At 39.0% G+C, this 23,849-nt stretch overlaps 2 protein-coding genes across 2 annotated transcripts in view; both read left to right on the top strand.

Annotated features, from left to right (window-relative positions):
- The window catches only part of LOC139478830 (receptor-type tyrosine-protein phosphatase kappa-like), a 201,296-nt gene that overhangs the window by 123,231 nt on the left and 54,216 nt on the right, over positions 1-23,849 (top strand). The gene's annotated exons all lie outside the window — the stretch shown is intronic.
- Positions 5,665-22,907, top strand: LOC139478846 (CD151 antigen-like). The gene is made up of 9 exons (XM_071261511.1): positions 5,665-6,174; positions 9,702-9,776; positions 13,690-13,878; positions 15,441-15,515; positions 16,343-16,462; positions 16,761-16,854; positions 18,313-18,452; positions 21,160-21,246; positions 21,605-22,907. The coding sequence occupies exons 1-9, from the start codon at positions 6,094-6,096 to the stop codon at positions 21,728-21,730; spliced, it is 987 nt and encodes a 328-aa protein (XP_071117612.1). The 5' UTR covers positions 5,665-6,093; the 3' UTR covers positions 21,731-22,907.

Raw genomic sequence — 23,849 nt, 5'->3', positions numbered from 1 at the left:
TCCATCCAATGCCTATGAAAAGTCACCGAAGATGCTGTAGAATATACCCTTAGGTTTGGAGGGGTATTTTTGTGCGACTGTATCCGGGTCTAAAACCAGCTTAAGATACCATTAGTGTCACACCAGGCCTGTAGTATTTAAGCCAGAATATATGTCAGAATTGTGCATAGTGAGTTAATAAGAGATACGACTATGTGATATCCAGTTTCCGAGTTTGTGAATAGGACATTTTCTTCTTCCCCTTTCTTGCGGAAAAGTTCCAGTAACAAGTGACCCGTTGATGGGTGTAGTGAGTAAGGGTGTAATAAGATGCTTTGTTGATTTAAGAAATCCATTTCCAATTCTACTTGGCCCAGGTGACTTGTTCAGCTGCAGTAGAGTATGAAACGTTTCTTCATTAGTGAATGGTACATTTATTTAATCAAGATTTTCTGTCAAACCCTGTCATATATTTATTATCAGTTATGAAGGTACTATAGTTAGTTACTCTGTCGGTATTGAGTAGATTCTTAAAGCGCTGTGTACACTGCTGTGTTGTGATGTTAAAGGCAATTTAAGACTTCCTGAAAATATTCCAAATAGTTCAGGGCTGTTCCTGACTTGTGCTAGCTCATGTTTTTTGTATATTATGATACGTTGTTCTAGTTACTGGAAATGTTTTCTTAAACAATTTCCGCAGTTGTCTGAAAATATCTACATTGTGATTAAACTCCCTGTGAGCTCACAAAGCAGCCCCATGTTATAAATCCTCAAGCTTTTCATCCAACCATGATGGCTTCTGGTATGGTAAATCAGACTGATGGGAAGATGTATATATATGTAAGTCTGACAAAGATCAATATTCACACAGTCACCATTTACCCTGTAAAGTTCAAACGTCCATGAAATAGTCATAAAGGTTGTTTAGAAATATTCCATTCCACTTGAATTTCCACCATGTACACTTGTTATAATCATTTCGGTCCTGACTGTTTGATTATGCTGTGTATATTGGTTCCCCTTCAGACACATAGATATGTTTACATATAAAGTCAAATATAAGGGGAAATGGTTTGAGTGACTGATATATGGAGAAAGTGTATGAGCTAGCGATGTTATAGTCTCCTAAATTTGCACAACTGTGTATAATGCATGTGAATGGTCCATCAGTATCCTTGAATAATCTTCCATTAAGGGCGTGCATATCAAACTTGCAGGATGAGCCAGTTGCATTGTCTTTCTGGACAATGTAAAATCATCATGATATGTTAGAGTGTATCATTAGGTATATAATCAGGATAATCTTTCATTTTAGCATTGAAATCTCCTATCCTGTTACGTAAACAGGACATATTATCGCAGGCGCATTACGTCGCCGTGCATATATTGTCACGGGTGAGTGTATACCAAGGTTCACAGCACGATTTGTCGGCATTCGGCAGAGCAAAATAACATAAAGATGGAGATGACGATGTTGTGGATGATGATGGTAATGTTGATCATGATTATCATCATTCCATTATAGAAAATACTTGATTTTGTATCCTCCCGACATATAACGACGGGGCTGATATATAGTCGTCAGTATGTCAGAATGTCTGTCTGTCCGTCTGTATTTTGTCATTAATCATTTATTGTAAATGTAAAATATCTTTCATTGTATCATTTTCCGGGATCCGTGAAGATCCGAAGAAGAATAGCTATTAGACGATTACGCTTGTCATAACAGGCGACTAACGGGCTCGGGAGGTCAGGCTCGCTGACTTGGTTGATGCATGTCATTGTATCCCAGTTGCGTAGATCGATGCTCATGATGTCTATCACTGGGTTGTCTGGTCATGACTAAATTATTTACAGACAGTCGCAATAAAGCATGAATATTGCTGAGTTCGGCGTTAAACAACATACAAACAAACATTTTATTTCCGGAGCATATTTCGAACACTAAACAATCTAGCTTTACGAAACGTATTGTTCACATTGAACAATGGTGCCAGTTGCTATTTAGAGACTTAGAGATGTTCGACAGTTTCCATGGAAACGTGATGAACATTGACGGGTAGTGCCTTTTTCGGAGCACGGGTGGCCCAGTCGTCTAAGGCGCCGCGATTCGCTGTGCAGACTTGCGTCCCTTGGGCACGCCAGAAACCTATGATTGTGGGTTTGAATCCCGGTTCGCCCCGATTATGTTCCTTTGTCAGCACCATACACGTGCTCGTAGGTTTCACCGCAGTGGTAAACGTCTGAAACCTGCATCACCTCGGGCTTTCCTCCCACAATAAGCTGACACGCCGCGATACAACTGTAATACTGTTAAAAGCGGCGTTACACCCAACTCACTCACTCACTATGATGAATATACGTGACAGCATTATGAGGCGCACATAAAATGACAAATGTTCTAATTGTCATACTCCCACAGCAATTCGTATGATGTTGTGTTAAGTTTTACCTTAGATCAATATGTGCTGTATCACTTTGGGCATTACAAAATGAAACCAAGTTGACACGCTTTCATACAACTCTTGCTCAGAAGTTGTTTGATGAAGGTTACAACACTTTCGAAAAGTGTTATTTTAACACGTGGGTGACATTTCCAAATCAAGACAAAAAGGATGTCCTTATTTTGACTGGTACCAGATGTGTGTGTGTGCTTTTAGATGAACATTTGACCTGCTTTTGCCTGTGTTTGTGACGGGTGGCGAAGCATCGTTTTCGGCAACACCTGCAGTTGGTATTATCACATGTACATGCTACAATCTCTGACGTTCATACACAATGTTGCAGTCAATACTGAAATCTACCACAAGCTTGGTACTTTTATAGGCATCACTGACTGCAATCACGAACACTTTCGACAAATTAAGTTTGAAATACACGAATGAATAATTGTGATAATTCTGGAATAATAGTTCATAAAGGATATATATATATATAATATGAGACCATATACCGACAGGAACAGCCATTTTGGATTTTCCATCACCAATCTCACATATTTCACATGATATTCTGGTACGGAAATTCGTTATTCGACACTGTTATTTGTTTTAATATTAATTAATCGTGATGTGCAGAGACATTATGTTTGAAGCAAACCACTTTCGTGGCTTTATTGATATAAATATTGGGAAAAAGGGAGGCCACCGATTTACAAATAGCAACATCATACATAAATATTGGATGACGTCACAAACAGGTAGTATTATTCCATAAGGAAGAGAATATATGGATGTCAACGTCTTTATTATGAAGAACACAACCTTTCGGAGTATATGCTTACTCCTTCATCGGGTGAATGAATGCCATGAGTCAGAGAGCATATATATGCACATGTAAGGACAACAAAAATAATGGGATAACAAAATGTGGAAAATAACAAAGGGTACAAGCTAACAAAGGAAGCCAACAGAGGATTGGAGCTGACAGGTGATTAGCAATATAAAAATGTTGTCATAGATAAGCAATTGGTAATGGACACTTGGCAAATGAGGGATGGGGGGTGGGGGGTGACAAGGCCTTGGTAGGGTATGGTGATTATCCAAACCACAGACGATGGACTACGAATATCATGTGATTTGTCAGTGGTTAGTGATGTCGGAGTGGTATTGTGGGATCGTGAACACAACATATTCCCTTCTCAAACAACAACTTACATGTCATTATTATTATTATTATGTACAGAAACATAGCTGTTATTTTTATTGTTGTTTTGATAACTTTTTTTCCAGGCTAATTTGCATAATGCCTATAGCCTGTTTCTGCCATGTCAAAGTACCTCCTGTAAAGTACATTTTGTATTGAGAACTGAGATAGAACTAGCAAATCCGGACTAGTACTTTTCCAGTTGTTTTGTTATTTCGTATTTACATCCATGTAATGCTTTGTGTCGATTATTAAATCCAGCAAAACAGGTTTTTTTCATGTCCATGGGTACTTTAGTGGTGTATTTATATGGTTTCATGCTAGTTTCAAATCACAATCTGTGATAAGTCTAGTGATGTTACTCTCCCTTGTTGACAAATTTCTATAGTTTATTTGTATTTATTATGTATAGTATGCCTTTGAAAGTCATGATATGGCCGAAATATTGCCGATGTGACTCAAAATCTTACCGTAACGCACACTTTAATTTTGTTGTCCTCACATGTACATACATATGCTCTCTGCCCCATGGAATTCATTCACCTGATGAAGGAGTAAGCATATGACCGTGTTTAATATTTGATGAAAAAAATCGTAGGATTAGATGGTGAATATGTTTCAGCCGACTTACAAAACTCCGCTAGTATGCCATCTTCGCCTGGCGACTTACAGGATTTTACGTTATGAATAGAGTTGTTAATGTCTTGATCCTGTAAGTTAAGATGGCAGCTTCACAAGATTATTGCAAGAACAAGAAAATAGTCACGTAGCAAATCTTGCAGAACTTACACAATAAGGAACAGACCGAATCAGAACACAATTCGTATTGTCAGCTCTTCAAAACTGTCAATATCCCGATGCTGCAGCATCTGTGAACACATTTCACGCACACCTCCATGTGAGTGAATATGGTTTCTACGCCGTTCTTCGTGACAACCGAACGCGTTTAACACTAGATAGGCCCTCATCCCCGCAGACCTCTGAAAACTGTCGGTGTTCCATGTGATACTCCTGCATGGGGACGGCCAGGACACTGGACCAGCGTTGAAATACACTGTAAATCGATTATTGTTAGAACGACGGTCATTAGCGTTGTATACATTTGTCTCGAGGGATTTCGTTTCGCCATTACCCTCATTGCTGTGTTTTGTGTATAACACATCTGAGTATCATGGGACTTCAAAATGGAGCTCCATAAGTATTCGGATCGCCTCAATCCCATATTTTGTAGGAATGTGGATCCGAATACCATGTGGGACGAGTGAACAATAACAGCTACCTACTTAACTCAACTCATCTTTTCTCAGGAATGACCGCTGTCTGCGGCTTGAGAAATGAACATGTTGAGTATATTAATATATGTGTATGCATCAGAAGGCATCCTTCACCACCAGAGTAAACATAACAAGATGAAATTCGACATTTGGAGCATCAGAGATAAAACTGATGTCCAATGCAATTCCCTATTTTGATTTGTTCTATATTTTCGAGTGTTCTTTTCAGGTGAACAGTTATCTTGCCGTTTTTCGCGATCTCCTGGTATATGTAATGTTTGATAGTGATTCATAAACAAAAGCGCGTGATATTATCGGAATTGTACAATTGACACCGTTTTTAGGACATAGGTCTGAGACCGTACATAAAGCTGACACGCCGTGATATAACTGGAATACTGTTCAAAGCGGAGTTAAACCCAACTCACTCACTCACACTTTGCTGAAATAGTTGAATTTGTTGTAGATCCCCCCCCCACACACAAACACACACTTAGTAGTATCTCTTCATGGAGTGTGCAGTGTAAGTATACCTCTCCAGTATCAGCGTTTAATAATGGTACTCTAGAATAGAATTATTGATAATATTCAAAATAGTACTGATTCAAAATAGAAAACAATGGTATGAAGATTGTCCGTTATCCCATCGAGATGCCGTTTTCGCTTGGTGCCGTTTTGACGCGGTGCCGTGTTTGGCAGAATACTCCAACGCAGGGATTCCAATATGGCGGACTCCCTTGTTTGCAGTGGAAACGTCCGAGTTTAGAAGTTCAAGGTGCCATCATCCACTTCAAGGAAGCTGATTAAAGAGATACACTCGTAATACAATGTCGGCCTCGTCTGCGAGTATGTTATTGGGGGATATTAGTGACATGGTCCTGTTGGTCCTGCATGCCCTCGAGCCTGTTTACCCTATGACTCATGACATTTCTATACAGAGAAGGCGGGAGATTCACGCATCCCTCGCATCAGGCTGATTGAACAGTTTCCGCCTGGGAGGTTTTCAGTGAGTGTGTATTGACTTAAACACTCACAGTTCTGTCGCCCAGCTTTGGGTTTTGAAATACACACTGTGTGAGAGTGCACGGTAGCCTGTTTAGGATGATGTATGATGAGATGACGGTATAAACACTACCTTGTCACAGGAGTAGATCAACTCGGAAAGACGATTTGCGATCAGGCGACGAGAAGAAAAATGACGGAGGATGACAAATACTGGAATGTCGATCCCAAGAGTGGAGCGTCGCTCGTAGATGCCACCGCCTCCGGGAACAAGGTGCGTTTTGATGGATCAATACATTTTTAGCATAAAAAATAATATCTAGATCTATGTCTATGCGAATCGCCGTGGCAATTGCTCTGTGAAATGGTCATTAGTGCTTAGGTATGTGAAAACAGGCCCGTGTGCCCCTAATTAAAAAGCTCTTGATCGATAAATATCACACATGTGTCAGAAATGCACTATCCTATATATGTATCTTTGCACAAATCATGACATTCCGCATAGCACCGTTCACTCTGTGTCAATGTTTCTACAGCTCAGTGGCAGATTATGCACATATCATTGATATCTACCATGTCGTGGGTGATATACTGTATCGACCCCTATACGAATACGCGGTACGGCAAGACTGGGGACATCTTTTAGCGATAATTGTCTCATGCCGTTAGTTGTGGCTCTCGCTTCACTGATCTCGCAGGCCGTCTCGATTGTTAGGGTTAAGGGGGTTAGGGTTATATAGGTCACCCTCAATTCTATCCTTGCCCCATGCATTCCCTTTAAGATAAGGGTTGGGTACCCTTTTTCACAGATACTTTTAATGATACATTTATTGCGATGAATTGACATCGATCGATACCCACAAATGGTTCATATTAGACCGCACAGAATGAGGACGTATCGGAAAGCAGCTCTCTGATTGGTCGATATCTACCAGAACTGTGGTTTTGTTCCGATGATTGTTGTGGGACCATTGTGTGGAGCACTATCCTAGATGATACGAGTAGAATGACACCTCGTCCTGACATAATGAATCTTCACTGGAATAATAAGGGAGGGAAGGTGTTATTTGTGCAGGTAAAATTAAAAACACTGTATTAAGTTAAAAACGACAAAAACAATCCCATTATCATAAGAAATCTCTGCTTAAAGCAGAGTTAATTGTACGATTCTGACTTTATCATGAGTACATTGTCATGAATCACTATCAAATAGTGACGATACCAGGTGAAAATGGGAGCGTATCCTGCCCCACCTATGGAACGTGCAAAGGAAAGTCAGTCGTTTACCTGAAAAAATCACTGGCGCATATGGTACAAATCTAAATAGGGAATTGCATCGGATATAATTTGTCACTGATGCGTCAGCTTTGGAAATTTCTTCCAATGTCTACCACAATACATTTTGAGTGAGTGAGTGAGTATGGTTTTACGCCGCTTTTAGCAATATGCCAGCAATATCACGGCGGGGGACACCAGCAATCGGCTTCACGCATTGTACCCATGTCGAGAATCGAACCCGGGTCTTCGGCGTGACGAGCGAATGCTTCAACCACCAGGCTACCCGACCGTCCCCAATACATTTTGAAATATTTGCTGAGGCATTAAATGTTGAAACCCTGACTTAACTGGCGCTCTTTGAAATCGTGCGACGAGAGCGTGCTTACTAAATGTATCCTCGGGGTTCCTGTGTACTATCTTTGTGGAAACCTCTCTGGATGTAAGGATGACATTTTGCACATATCATGTCATATTGATACCATTATGGTATGTGAAAACGTCATCCTCGCATCCGGATATATTTGTAGACTGACTTAAAAAGAACAGTGAGAAGAAATATTTTCTATTTATATATATTATGTCCCTTGTTGGAATTTTCTTGGGTAACTTGTTGTAATGGTAACATGCACAAGACGTCGTGTCAGAAGAGCGATCCTATTGTTTAGTTTGATCTCCCACAGATTGTATTTCTTTGATGGTGAGCCTGTTAGTGGCTCGTTTCACTTTTGCATTTCCCAGACGCATTTGTTGTGTTGAATGCATGTAACAATACACACACGCACGCAGGCACGCACGCAGGCACGCACACACTCACGCACGAGCGCGCATCTTTCAGCAGCCTGTCAGTTCATTCAGAATACAAAGATGATTGTTCGGCAGCAATACAAGTCGATAACATCAGTATACCACGATGTGTGTTCGGCAGAAATAAATGTCGATAAGATCGGTATACCACGATGTTTGTTCGGCAGCAATACAAGTCGATAACATCAGTATACCACGATGTGTGTTCGGCAGCAATACAAGTCGATAACATCAGTATACCACGATGTGTGTTCGGCAGAAATACAAGTCGATGACATCGGTATACCACGATGTGCGTTCGGCAGAAATAAATGTTGATAAGATCGGTATACCACGATGTTTGCTCGGCATCAATACAAGTCGATAACATCAGTATACCACGATGTTTGTTCGGAAGCAATACAAATCAATAACATCAGTCTACCACGATGTTTTTTTGGCAGGAATACAATTCGATAACATCAGTATACCACGATGTTTGTTCGGCAGGAATACAATACGATAACATCAGTATACCACGATGTTTGTTCGGCAGGAATACAATTCGATAAGATCAGTATATCACGACTGAGAGTTATTTTTGTTGCCTCTGATTTTCTTGAATTGTTATTTTACACTGATGATATTTGAATATTTCATGATATTGTTATTGGTTATTGGCGGCAGCAACCGGTAGGGCAGGGCAATCTTAGCCATTTCGCGAACACCTGGTTTCATCACTGATTTTCAGTGGTCCATTCGTATAATTTTCACAGCTATCTTGCCATTTACGCCAAACTTTAATCTGATTCGGCGGATAATCTAGACTCGTTATTCTCTTGCATTGATAATATTTAAATTCTCAAAGATAGATTGACATACATCCTGCATACGTTTAGTATATCCTGGAGTTTAGAAGTTTATATAGATAAGACGTAGGATTTAGTTTTTTCCGAATAGTGGCACTCTTCGATCATATGCAACGTGGGTCATTGACGGTTCATCATTAAAGATGTCTGCATAATATAATTACTTTGGGGCATATGAAAACAAGCGGATTTTGAAGAACGTACTTGATTAAATTACAGTGTGACTGTCATGGCCACAGGATGATGATAAGAAGATATTGTTAATACCGGCAAAGACACCAGTTTGCAAGACATGAGCTTTGATAAAGCCGACCATCCCAGCGTTCGGTTTGGTGACTTGGCAAGCTCTTTATAAAAAACTTCTGATCTTATTCGGAAATTACACCATTTCATTTTATTTTCACGAATGATCAATTTCAAGTGATATTTTGAATTGGTACGTTTCTGTTGGCAACAATATTCAATGACACAAATATATTCGTCAGTTTTACATACTTCAAATGTTAATGTCATCTGATTTTGGTGATCAGCCACCACTTGAGAATGGAGGAGATCGTAATCGGTGCATCTAATCCTATACGGTGTCTGTTTATTTTCAGCCACCACTTGAGGATGGAGGAAATTGTAACGAGTGTTTCCCATCCCATACAGTGTCTGGGTTTTTTCAGCCTCCACTTAACGATGGAGGAAATCGTAAGGTGTGTCTCTCATTCTGTAAAGTGTCTGTTTGTTTTCAGCCACCACTTGAGGTTGGAGGAAATCGTAACTGGTGTTTCTCATCCAAGAAAGTGTTTATTTTCAGCCACCACTTACGGATGGAGGAAATCGTAACGGATGTCTCTCATCCTATACAGTGTCTGTTTGCTTTCAGCCCCCGCTTGATGATGGAGGAAATCGTAACGTGTGTCTCCGAGCGTCTCTCATCCTATATAGTATTGTTTTGTTGGTAAGTAATAAAGGGGCTGATTCATGAACACACCATGCTGCAATCAAAATTGATGGTTTCAGGAAGTACAATACGAAACAATCAACATGTTAAACGCGATATGAGATTGTTTATAAAGGATGAAAGTTGTTCACAAAAGATAACAAAAATCGTAACTTAATGGATCGATTGGTCAGGCCAGGTGACCTGTCGGTTGATTTAAGGTTCCTAAAAATTTGAAGGTCTGTCTTGAAAAGCTTTTGTTTTAGTACTTGTCTTGAATGAGACTAAACCGATCTTTATATACTCGACAATAAAAAAATCCTGTGACACCAATATTTTAGTATATTTTTCAAACAAGTAATGTTTGTTTTTCAATATTGTAGTACATGTATGGAATCACAAAAACGCAACTGCTTCAGAAAAGGATGCATTCCATGCAAAAGTTGACTTTTACGCAAGCCCCATGCATTTCACTACCCACGAATGGGCATAGAAACATGTGCGTTAACGGGATTCCATATGCATTGTTTAGCATCGTGTTGACAGCAACCACTCAGAAAAATACAAAAAAATACGCAATTATTCAACAATACGAAATGCCACCTCTGTCCAAAGATGAGCGTCTGCGAGATATTGGTATGCTTGAAGCAGGATCAAGTCAACGTGATGTTGCAAGACAGTTTAACGTCCACAAAAACACCATTTGGTGTTTATGGCAACGTTGGCAACAGACGAATGCAGTCAGAGACCATCCTCGGAGTCGCAGGCCACGCGTAACCAATAATCGACAAGACAACTGGATTCGAACAACACACCTACGAAATCGATTCCAGCCAGCAACAACGACTGCAAGAATCATCCCTGGCTTTCGACGAACATCTTCACAAACCGTACGTCACCGCCTCCGATGTGCAGGAATTGTCGTCAGAAGGCTCGCCAGACGTCCCATTTTGACAGCAAACCACCGTCAAGCACTACCGTGGTGCAGACAGCGTTCTATTCACTGACGAGTCTCGTTTTCACCTCAGCAACAGCGATGGACGGAATCGAGTGTACCGACGTCGAGGTGAACGTTACGTCAATCATTGTGTCACGGCCTGATATTGCTCGACTTGTTCAGGAATCTCTTCAACAAAACAACATGAATGTCATCCCCTGATCTCTCACCAATCGAGCACTTGTTGGATGAGATGGATCGGCGCCTTCGACGTCAACAACGTGTTCCACAGACACTCCAGGAACTTCGAAACATGCTCAAGCAGATATGGACAGATATCCCACAGGACTTTGTGCGACGCCTGGCAAATTCCACGAGACGAATATGTGTTATTATTATGTGTGACTTACAGGAGTCTTTTATCTGTTGCAAACCCAAATTGTTTCAGATTTGGCGAAAAAACATAACTTTGCATTAAATCTTATTCAATGTCACAGGAACTTTTGTTGTTCAGTATATAAAATCAATGTGATGATCAATGTGTGAGTGTTTAAATGTGTTTGTTTATTGTGATCTATAAACGTCATCTATTCAGCCCAAACATGTTAAAAATCCTTATTTGACCCTGTACTGATGTCATGAGTAATAAACAGTACATCTCATATACCCGGATGTCTGACATGTGTTAACACACAGTGCAGCATATGTACTAGCAAGTCTGACATGCGTTAAGACACAGTACATATTATAGAGCCGCATGTCTGACACTTGTTAATACACAGTACATCTGATATACCGGCACGCCTATCATATGTATTAATAGTATTTCAATTTCTGACACTTTTAAACACATGTCAGTTTAGAATTTCATTAATCGAAATATCAAAGTGAGCGGCAGAACCTGGTTAGTATAACTTTAACCAAAGTGAGCGGAAGAATCCAGTTAGTATAACTGTAACCAAAGTGAGGGACAGAACCCGGTTAATATAACTGTAACCAAAGTGAGCGGCAGAACCCAGTTAGTATAACTGTAACCAAAGTGAGGGGCAGAACCCGGTTAATATAACTGTAACCAAAGTGAGGGGCAGAACCCGGTTAGTATAACTGTAACCAAAGTGAGCGGCAGAACCCGGTTAGTATATCTGTAACCAAAGTGAGCGGCAGAACCCGGTTAGTATAACTGTAACCAAAGTGAGGAGCAGAAGCCGGTTAGTATAACTGTAACCAAAGTGAGCGGCAGAATCCGGTTAGTATAACTGTAACCAAAGTGGGGGCAGAATCCGGTTAGTATAACTGTAACCAAAGTGAGGGGCAGAACCCGGTAAGTATATCTGTAACCAAAGTGAGGGGCAGAACCCGGTAAGTATATCTGTAACCAAAGTGAGGGGCAGAACCCGGTAAGTATATCTGTAACCAAAGTGGGGGGCAGAATCCGGTAAGTATAACTGTAACCAAAGTGAGGGGCAGAACCCGGTAAGTATATCTGTAACCAAAGTGAGGGGCAGAACCCGGTAAGTATAACTGTAACCAAAGTGAGGGGCAGAACCCGGTAAGTATATCTGTAACCAAAGTGAGGGGCAGAACCCGGTAAGTAATAACTGTAACCAAAGTGAGGGGCAGAACCCGGTTAGTATAACTGTAACCAAAGTGAGCGGTATAACTGTAACCGGGGGTGTTCATGAATAACACGGGTCGTTATATGTCATGAGGATTTATTATAAGAACAAACACCCTGAAACATATAAAACTTAAAGATAAATATACACGTAATTATATATGTATGTTAATATACACAAACTTAGATATGTAAGAGCACATCACATTATATTATATTCATTCACATCGTCACACCGACGACATCATAGATATAGAAAGAACTCTTGCTTTAAACACATACAATAACTATATATACATTTGTATTCACATACATGTGTAATAATATGATAAATGCAATTACTTAATGTCATTAATACACAAGAAAGTACAAGCATACCCTGTATGTGAAACTGGGGTGGGAACTGCGTTAACCAACACAATTGACAGGACTTGTGATGCCTGCATCTAAATACAAATACAAAGACAAATATACTTACTTAGGTAAAACGGGTTACCTTAGAAAACATGAATTATGTGTTACACATAACATACCAATGAATGCTTTACACTATACAAAAATAGCATTGTCATAAGCAAACACATACATCATAAATACATACCCACTCGCTCACTCATTCTCAAATGAAACATTTAGAAAAGGTGAAGATATACAATGCTAGATTTCTCTTGGAACGTACTGACCTAGTTCAAACATTTACATGGCTTCAACTATATGTAATAAGCTATATGTATTAAGACTGTGTAACACTACAGCTGATTACACAGATAGATGCAAGTACATTATTACAATACGTATATAAACATTACTAACAATACTGCACAGAGCAGATATTTGTTGTCCGCGTGGTTAGGGTGTAGTGGCTGGCGTGCTGGTTAATTTCTTGGTGTTAGTATTTGAAACAAGGCCAATCAGGTGCAAGCTGTATTAAACAAAGGACCGACCCAAGGTACCTACTCTACCCCACAACCAGTAGAAGTTAAAATATAAGAAAACTCCACGCAGAGATCAAGTCGTTATGCAGAGCTGTACAGCAACCATACAGGTTTATTCAATTTAATTCAACAGAATAAAAGATTAAAACACCATTTCATACATTATATGTATAAAAATATATAAAATACAGAAAATATACATGTGTACAACACTGCCACACAACCATGATATAAAACCAAATATCAGCAATGTAGATATTCGAATCTTTAACTGTTGGTAGTGTTTACATGTCAAGACTATTTGAGTAGTTATTCACATACTCTCATTTCTTAGTGTGGCATCCCACACATTTATATCACACATGTGTATATGTACACAGACATGGCATCCAAATTATAACAAAACGACGTCAAACATGACCTGATTGTTTCTTGTGTCCCCAGCTTCTTGGGTGTGCGGCGATGTACCTGGGTGTGTGGCTTTTTCAAAATGCAACAGGGCTGATCCCAATTGTGGGTGATCCATTTATTCAAACTGCAATCCTATCTATCGTGGTGGGTGTGGCGCTGTCAGTCCTAGCGGTATGTGGATGTTTCGGCTCCATACGAAAACACAGACGCGTATTACTGTGTGTGAGTATAAAATAATCACATATACGTTTAGCTAATTCCGGATAAATATGTTTTTCTGCCTTTCGCTGTAAATGTAGTGAATTATGTAGAGTAGATTGAGTTATATTGGCGTTATGTATCTGCATGTGTTTAACTGTCAGTGTAGTGAATTATGTAGAGTAGATTAAGATATTCTAACGTTATGTACCTGCATGTGTTTAACTGTCAGTGTAGTGAAATATGTAGAGTAGATTAGGTTATTGTAACGTTATGTATCTGCATGTGTTTCACTGTGCGTGTAGCGAATTATGTAGAGTAGATTAGGTTATTGTAACGGTATGTTTCTGCTTGTGTTTCACTGTGAGTGTAGTGGATTATGTAGAGTAGATTAGGTTATTGTAACGGTATGTATCTGCATGTGTTTCACTCTGAGTGTAGCGAATTATGTAGAGTAGATTAGGTTATTGTAACGGTATGTTTCTGCTTGTGTTTAACTGTGAGTGTAGTGGATTATATAGAGTGGATAAGGTTATTGTAACGTCATGTATCTGCATGTGTTTAACTGTGCGTGTAGTGGATTATATAGAGTGGATAAGGTTATTGTAACGGTATGTATCTGCATGTGTTTAACTGTGCGTGTAGTGGATTATATAGAGTGGATTAGGTTATTGTAACGGTATGTATCTGCATGTGTTTAACTGTGCGTATAGTGGATTATATAGAGTGGATTAGGTTATTGTAACGGTATGTATCTGCTTGTGTTTAACTGTGCGTGTAGTGAATTATATAGAGTGGATAAGGTTATTGTAACATCATGTATCTGCATGTGTTTAACTGTGCGTGTAGTGGATTATATAGAGTGGAAAAGGTCATTGTAACGGTATGTATCTGCATGTGTTTAACTGTGCGTGTAGTGGATTATATAGAGTGGATTAGGTTATTGTAACGGTATGTATCTGCATGTGTTTAACTGTGCGTGTAGTGGATTATGTAGAGAGGATTAGGTTATTGTAACGGTATGTATCTGCATGTGTTTAACTGTGCGTGTAGTGAATTATATAGAGTGGATTAGGTTATTGTAACGGTATGTATCTGCTTGTGTTTAACTGTGCGTGTAGCGAATTATGTAGAGTGGATTAGGTTATTGTAACGGTATGTATCTGCATGTGTTTAACTGTGCATGTAGTGGATTATATAGAGTGGATTAGGTTATTGTAACGGTATGTATCTGCATGTGTTTAACTGTGCGTGTAGTGGATTATATAGAGTGGATTAGGTTATTGTAACGGTATGTATCTGCATGTGTTTAACTGTGCGTGTATTGGATTATATAGAGTGGATTAGGTTATTGTAACGGTATGTATCTGCTTGTGTTTAACTGTGCGTGTAGTGGATTATATAGAGTGGATTAGGTTATTGTAACGGTATGTATCTGCTTGTGTTTAACTGTGCGTGTAGTGGATTATATAGAGTGGATTAGGTTATTGTAACGGTATGTATCTGCATGTGTTTAACTGTGCGTGTAGTGGATTATATAGAGTGGATTAGGTCATTCTAACGTTATGTATCTGCTTGTGTTTCAGTTTGGGTCAACATTAGGCACATTTGTTATATTTGTGTGCGTGACTTTAGTACTGCAGTTCATTTATCGCAATGAGGTAAGTAAACATGGTCATATCTCCAGAATTGTAACATTGTGTTTAACCTCATGCTACTTGTTTAACTCATTGAGGCACTGGCTGGGTCGTATGCAGACTTACAGTGCATGAAGACAGTTAACCCTTATACAAGATCCGTTCCTGTTCCTAGGGGGAGGCCCAGACGCTTTAAGGCGCTCTAATCGCTGTGCGGATTTGTTCACCCTTACTTGTGCCATATAGCCAGACATAACTGATCGTGGGATGCAGCCACGATTCATACATTTTATTATCCTTAGTTTCTCAGCACCATCCCATGCTCATGAGTTTCACAAAATTGGTTAACGACGATGGTATGCCTCCCTTTGGAATTTCCAGACACATTTTACCACTAAATTGCCATTGATACCTTTTCAGTAGAAGTTAAGAATTGTCATTTCACCAAGACCAGACAATTCGCGGTTGTAATTTTGAAAGTTTGCTCCTTTACTTTTCATGGAGATGAATAGTATCCTTGTTAATTCCTCAATACGAAGATCTATTTTTGAGTCATACTGTGCAATGAGCATATTCATACCTTCGTAATTGTCCATATATGTGTTTGTCAAGTTTAATGTCAATTCATATAATTTGCATGATCACAACTGAAGATATTGTTCTCAGACATACTATTGCTGAGTGTGCCCGTCAGGATCTGGCTACCTATTTTAACCACGCTTATATTATCTTAACCGTGACATAGTAAATTACACCAATATAAACATTTCGAAACTTGGAATGAAGTATCAGGTCGCTTCAAATACATTTATTCAATAGATTTACAAACTGTTCCAACTCTTTTCCTATAGTTTATCTCAGGCATAATGGAACGTATGCGTGACGGATTAAAGAAACAGTACGGTGTTGACACAGAGAGCGAGCCGGAGAACAAGTACATCACAGAGTTGTGGGACCTGGTTCAGCAGCAGGTAGGGCTCACACTCTGCCGTGATGCACAAACAACAACCTTGTTATCAGTCTGAAAACTGGCCCGCCAGATATTGCCATCTTTATCCATTCAGTGGTATTACAGTTCGGTGGACCGTAGATAGCTTTCCCTGAAGATGACGTGTTTGTTTCAAGTTACACATTTCCCCGAATCACCTGAATTTCGTAATATTGGGGAATGTATCAGAACCCCAGGAGGTTTGTAATGGTATGGAATATATCTGAATCCTTCAGGCTTCACTGTTTACTCTGTCCTCGATGTTCTTATCTTCTCTTCAGATTGGTTGCTGTGGCATCTCCAAGGACGACAGAGAACCCTGGGCCTACTATTCCAGAAACACTCTTTGGTATAAAGAAATAGTGAAGCGTGGCCGTGAGTATCTCTTTCTTTAGCACAGTAAATATACGTTCACCATCTGAGTGCCTGTTGTGAACATACTTTGAAGCCCAAGTGAGCTTGTGTCGTGGCTCATTGTCAACATGTCTGTTTTACCATCAACATAGGTCATCTCCTCTGACACTACAAGGCCTATGAAGCTCAAACTTGAAGAAAACCACCCTGGCTAACATACCCCCTATCCCTTACAATTGTTTGCAATATTCAGATCCATGTTTGAATGTGGTCGGTACAGCAGCCATAAAACAAATAGCATAACTTGACCCTTTCAATGCCATATCACCAATTAAGGTGACCTTCTGTACCTGTGGTTATATTGTAAATATATTGTCCTAAACACTATATAAGAATAGATAGGTTTCAATGTGATGTTTACACGATATACGGCTCTCCATTGGACGAGAAGTCGGTCACGAGTTCGCAAAACTGACATGAGCTTATGGACGTCACATTCTGCCGTTCATACGTTTATTGTCTCGAGACTGGTTTCTTGAAATGACGTAAACACTGACGACAACTTACACCTTCCCAGGGAAACCCATGGGAATTCCCTAGCACGAATAAATACAAAACCGTTGTTTCTGAGTGTGTAACTTCGTGCTAGTTCACGAATATCCTCGCTACACCCCATTCCAGTGATGGAAATGAAGAAATGCACATCTAAACTACAGACTCCATCCGTGTCTAGGCTGACAGTGACAGTCAACATATATGAATTTTACCTTAATATCTATTTGACATATCTTAATAATCACCTTTCAATGGTCGGCCAATTGATCAATGTCAACTGACATTTGTAATCGCCATAGCTATGACTGACTCACTGAAGTTGTTCTTAACAGACCTTTCTTGTCTCATGATGACACTATTTGAATATATTGGTTGTTACCAAACTACATGTAAATGAAGATCAGTTTGAGCATACATACGCACATTTCCCCTTCAGAGGAACTTGTTTCTTCCCTAATACAGTTGGTGGTTGTTTGGTTGTATGATCGCAAGCTCCGACGTTCATACAGTTTGGCCCTCACTATATGAGGATTCATACTCCAATGAACTCATACGCAGTGAAAGTAAATTCTTACATAATTCACCATATATTCACGCTGGTTCGAATCCAAGATGCAGCCTCATTATTAACATTGGTCTGTAGACATCATGCTGCTAAAAGTGTAAACATCTCAGACCCTCATTTCATTTAATCTCAAGTAAGGTTTTCTTTCCTCATAAAGCTTGTTTGTCGTAATTTATAAGTGATATTTCTTTTTTACAACTCACTTCAAATCTAAAGTGTTAAACACATGGCAGTAATGCTAGTTCTCTGTGTGATTGCCTTTCCTGTGATATGTTCTCGTGCTTCGGTTCAGTTACTTCTCTCCAGCAAAATGGCCTTTCGTTCCCTAATCCCATCAAACAAGACACTCTTATCACCAGGAGGTCAGAAGGTCCCCGACAGCTGTTGCATCCCTGAGGGAGACATTGCCGTCTGTACCGGACAAACCAACTTTGCAGGACCCCCCAACTATCGCAATCAACGGTATAGGAACATGACAAACCCTCACTTATACACCAATGCGAGTAATGTTTGATATAACATTAGGGTCAACTCTTTGTTTGTTGTCCATGTACATCCTACTGTAGGGATTCCTTGTAGGAATACGCCATCCAGTCAGCCATTCTTTTGAATTAAACGTTGTTATGTGTGTAGTAATAGCAGGACAAAACACGTGCACTTGACGATATTTGAAACTTTTGCCTTTTTATGATCCATGCTTTTTGGACCATGCTCTTCTATTCTCTCAAAATACATACTTGGTTTTGTTAACGTCTTTGCTACAATTCGAACAAAACAATTCCAGGAATTGTAAGACGCTCAGAGTTGAGACTTGTGTTGTGTGAAGTAAATGTAACGATTGTGTACTGTAACACTGTTATGCAATAGTACGTGCATTGTTCCCGACTTAGATATGTGGATAATTAGTTACTTCTTTTATATTTGTTGACACTTCTGTCTTCAGTAGTTATTCAGAAAATACAATGAAAGCAACTGCATTGAAGTGGCTGTCTTTGCTGACATTTCAAACCATTCATATCCAGGTGAGCTACGGTTCCATGGCAGAACTAATTGTCTTCCTAACATATAAGACATGACAGTAAACGATGGGAATAACTTCTTATCGTGTAAGGCCATTCTAAGAATGTAGAAGTTTCAGTATTTGCACTCACAAGAGAATCTGTTCATATATCATCAAATGCGGTCATGTTACTTTACGTAAGCACTCACACATCGTCAAACCTCTTTCTCAAGGTCCAGGTAATTGTTGGCAAGAGCTTTCATGCAAGAAGGCCATGCATGGATGCATGGCACTTATAAAAAAGTAGTTCCTGCTTGTTCATGTGCACACCTGACGGAGTGATACAAAGTTTGTCTGATGGGTTCGTCGCCTCACAAACGCTATCTCGTGCCATGTCGGCTATCAGTTGTCGTGTGGCCAGGTAGTTACTATAAAGATCAGACTTATCACCAAGTCGTGCCCCGAGAACCAACTTCTATGAAGTTTCAAGTCATTATTATGAAGAGGAATGAGATTTAACACTTCGTGTCCTGAAAACCAGGTTTTTCCTGCGATTTAAAGTTTGTAATGCTTGTATTTTAAGTAGATGTTATTCCATCTTCACTGTATTTGGTACGAACATGTATAGATGTATTCTCAAATCACAAATATATGCTAACGTTTCGAAAAGTCCATACAGTCATATTCAACAAAATAGATTTGTGGATTGTCCTGTGATTTCAGATCAAAAGGATTATGGTATAATGTTATACTGCTTATTATCTTAACACTATTCCAGCAAACAGTATCAAAAGAATGTCATTATCATAGCGCCATTCGAGGAACCAACTACAATTAAATGTCATTATCCTACCACCATTCCCGGAACCGACTACAACTAAATTCCATTATCGTAGCACCATTCCCGAGACTGACTATTGCTAAATATCATTATCATATATAGCACCACTCAAGGAACCGGCTTCAACTTAATGTCATTATCTTAGCACCATTCCAGGAATCCGTTACCACTAACAGACACATTGTGAACGGATGGAGAAGGCTTAATGAAGGAAGATTTTTATGTCATCTGTAATCTGTACATCATCTGTACCAACGTATGTTGATGATTAGGGAATAGGATAATTTACATGCAGAAAATTGATTCTCAGATGCTCTGAATGGTTGGTTGTCTGACAATCAAATCCTTTTTTTTAATTTGGAATAACTGGTGTCGCGTAAAACAACCTGGCAATCAACTGTAGTGTCGGATGTCAACGACATCAAGACACATCCTCAAAGATGTAGCTGACAGTCATGGTTTATCCTTATACTGAATCCTGAAGGAGCAAACAGATATATATGAAATGTGTTAACATAATCTGAATCCTTAAGTGACAAGTCATAGAATGATACGGATGGATAAGCTCCCCGGAACAAGATAAAAAAACACAACGAAACACCAATGACTTTTAGTTGATCTGAAGAAATACTGGTGAAAGTCACATTTAAATTAAGAAGCTTACTACAAAACTTGATGATTTCAAAATATTAATTAATTAACAAGAGACAGTTTTTCAATCTCGATATTTGTAAGACTGAAGTCAACCGCTGAAAAAAGTGTTCATCAGACAGATCAAGGATTTTGTGTCACAGATTAAGAACAGATTGGATGATATTTTGAAGAATTCACGGACTGAAACGAAGGACAGAATACAAACAATTAATTATGAAGGAAGACCGTGCACACTGAAAAAATACTGATGTATAACAGTTTGTGCTTGAAGCCCTGTTCTAAGTACCATAACTCCCAAAGAAAATTAGAGTGTTGTTTCACAGCCATACTGTTCTAGCTCCAAAACGAACTTGAAAGTGTCTGTATTTAGATAGAAATGGCAAATTCCAGCAAGAAATAGCTGAACAGTTTCCTCATTTGACTATTTTACATTTGTACATTTTCAGTGATAGTAAATGAAGAGTAATATCGTTGCAAACTATTATAATATACTGACATTTTGCATCACTTTTTATCCATCTTTTCAGTTTGAAAATGTTCTATCTCTAGATCACGTCATAAAATGATTTTTGTTATTGGATACGCACTTGGAACAGCCTGGAACTAAGATTTAGCTTTAGATTTGGAAATAACACAATGCTTTTAAGACTAAGTTATAGTCTTCTGAAACATAATATTCTTCTTATTTAAGTACGTTTTATGTATTTTTAGGATTGTTATGACCTGTTGACGGCGTTGTTGTTGAAGACGTTTAACTCCGTACTTGGTGCTGGGTATGCAATCGTTCTACTCATTTTGGTGAGTGAAATTTCGCTATATTTGTTCTAAGGCTTGTTTTAACATAATTGCATGCGAACTTCGAAGACGCGTTTGTAAATTACTTTTGTTTATGCTCTACTTGAACAAAGCAGTTGTAGCAATACGATTGTTGTAAATCTGTCAAAATATTGACGTTGTGATGTCATGGAGCTACGATAGTTTTGTGCAAGCGAACCATGAAGTTTGTCTTTGGCAAAATCTTCTTCTGAATAGTTGTAATCTTTCAGCGACTGACCAATATATAATCTGTTCCTATCTGCATGTCCAAAAGCGACCTGAGACCTTTCAATGTAACCAAATGTATTGTTTTGATTGATATTGTTTTCTTATTTTTCAGGTAATTGGCGTCATAATAGCATACTGTTTGCACGCTAGAGTTGGTGGTGCGTCACCGGACCAAAAGGAAGAACAGTTGGAACTTGCTGGAAGCAACCAGACACAAAGCATGGAAGCAGAAACGTAGCAGACACTATTTAAACAGTAAAATGCCAATGTAACCATTTTATCGTTCATATTCCAAAAAATATATCTATGCATTTCAAATCACAGGAACGTAATTATTCCCAATCCAAACGAGGATTGGACGTTATGGGAGACAGACTTTGTCTTTCTGTTTTTTCAGTTCGCTTTGGAGCAAAGATTGTCATGAAATAATGTACACAGTTCAGGCATGTGCTGAACTTGTGCCTTTTGTAACTCAGGAATTTTGTATTGTTTTATTTACTTTGAGTGACTTAAAGCCCATTCATAAACTGATCGTTATATATTCCTGAAACCCTGCGGTGAACTGGTGGCTTTTTCTACCCAGGAATGTGTTCAAATAGGGTAAGGTTAGTTTCCTCAGCATCATTCGAATTCTCCAAAGAGAAATAAAGTAGACCACAGTCTAAGGTGCTGTAATTCGATGTGCACAGTTGTTTCCCTCAGTCATACCAGTAACCTATGACCGTGTGTTAGAAGAATTGCCCTTGTTATGTTTTCGTGGTTTGTCATGATCATTGGTTTGTCCAAAATGATAAACGTCTAAGACCTGTATAATTATAACTTTCGGCATTCAAACTAAACAAGCTGACACCGTTAACTTCTAAGTGATACCAATCAAACAACATCCGTCAACTTCTAAGTAATGCCTATCAAACAATTTAAGCTGGCACGCTGTCATACGAGGTTACAACATTCAATACACCAGTAAAGCTTTCAAAAAGTTTCATTGGAGACACGTGCAGGACATTCCTAATTTGACGCACCAGTGACAAAAAATATGTTCGATTCAAATTCATGTTTTCACTTGTACCGTATGTTCCCGTGTTTCTATAACTGAATAATTGACTTGCCATTGCATGTGTGTGACTGGTTCCACCGGTACCACTGCTTTATACAGATATTTCTATTTTGAAGTGGAAAGGGTTTTGTCGCTATATTTATTGAAATACTGTTGAAACTCACTCGCTACTCTCTCATATCCCTATTGTTCAACTGCTATGGTTGTCACTGTTTTTTTCTCTCGTTCATTATCAGTTAGTTGTATTGGAGGTAATTAAAACTGCCATGACAGATTGTAATATGAAAGATTTGTCCTTAATGGTCCTTAACTTTGTTTGATGGTATAGAATACTGTTTTAGCATGCCAGGTATATGCATCGTCCTACTCTTTATACAGTAGCGTAGACGACATCCAAAGGCGATTCCTAGTGCTATCACAACCATTATCTACTATCCCAAGCAATTACTTACCAGAGTTAGAAATGCATGGCCGTTATTCATTCGTTTTGAATAGTCCAATGATCATATCTTATGCAAGCAGATCCACATACTACACGCGATGCTTGACTTACAAATACGAACTAGAATACATTTCCTATACACTTATATATTTGATTGTTTGATGTTTAACGCCGCATTCGGCAATATCCCAGCTATATGACGGCGGTCTGTAAATAATCGAGTCTGGACCAGACAATCCAGTGATTGACATCATGAGCATCGACTCACGCAATTGGGATACGATGACATGCATCAAATCAAGTCAGCGAGCCTGACCACCCAATCCCGGAAGTCGCCTCTTACGACAAGCATAATCGCCTTTTACGAGCATGGGTCGCTGAAAACCTATTCTACCCCGGATCTTCACGGATCACACTTATAAGTAGTATCAAACAGCTCAGATGCGAATTCCATTTTCGATGTCGTGTGTACGGTAGAGCAGGCCATACGTACCCTTTTCGTAAACACCTGATCCATTCTGTCAAGTTTCATCAATATTTTTACTGTTACGCTATATGGACTCGAGACTGATTAATTTCTGATGTGGATGTTTTACATTAACACATATGTACGGATTTGTTGAATATGTATCTTATGTGATGGTGTGAATTTACCGTACATACACTCCAGAATGATCGTACTTACTCAATATCTATAAAACAACAGTAATAAACTGTTCTGTATTTGTCAATGGGGAGACTATATTTTTTGGAGAATTATTTTGTGTATTTTACCACAGTCATTCTAACATTTTCTCATCATTCAGTGTCTTATTCATGTGGCCTACCTCGATTTAGTGTGATGTCAAGTCAAGTCGT

Source organism: Haliotis cracherodii, unplaced genomic scaffold, assembly GCF_022045235.1.
Source record: "Haliotis cracherodii isolate W230 unplaced genomic scaffold, xgHalCrac1.p SCAF_4, whole genome shotgun sequence".
In the NCBI taxonomy this organism is placed as follows: Eukaryota; Metazoa; Mollusca; class Gastropoda; order Lepetellida; family Haliotidae; genus Haliotis; species Haliotis cracherodii.
Note: the sequence above shows the minus strand (reverse complement) of the source record. Positions and strands in the feature narration are given on the sequence as shown.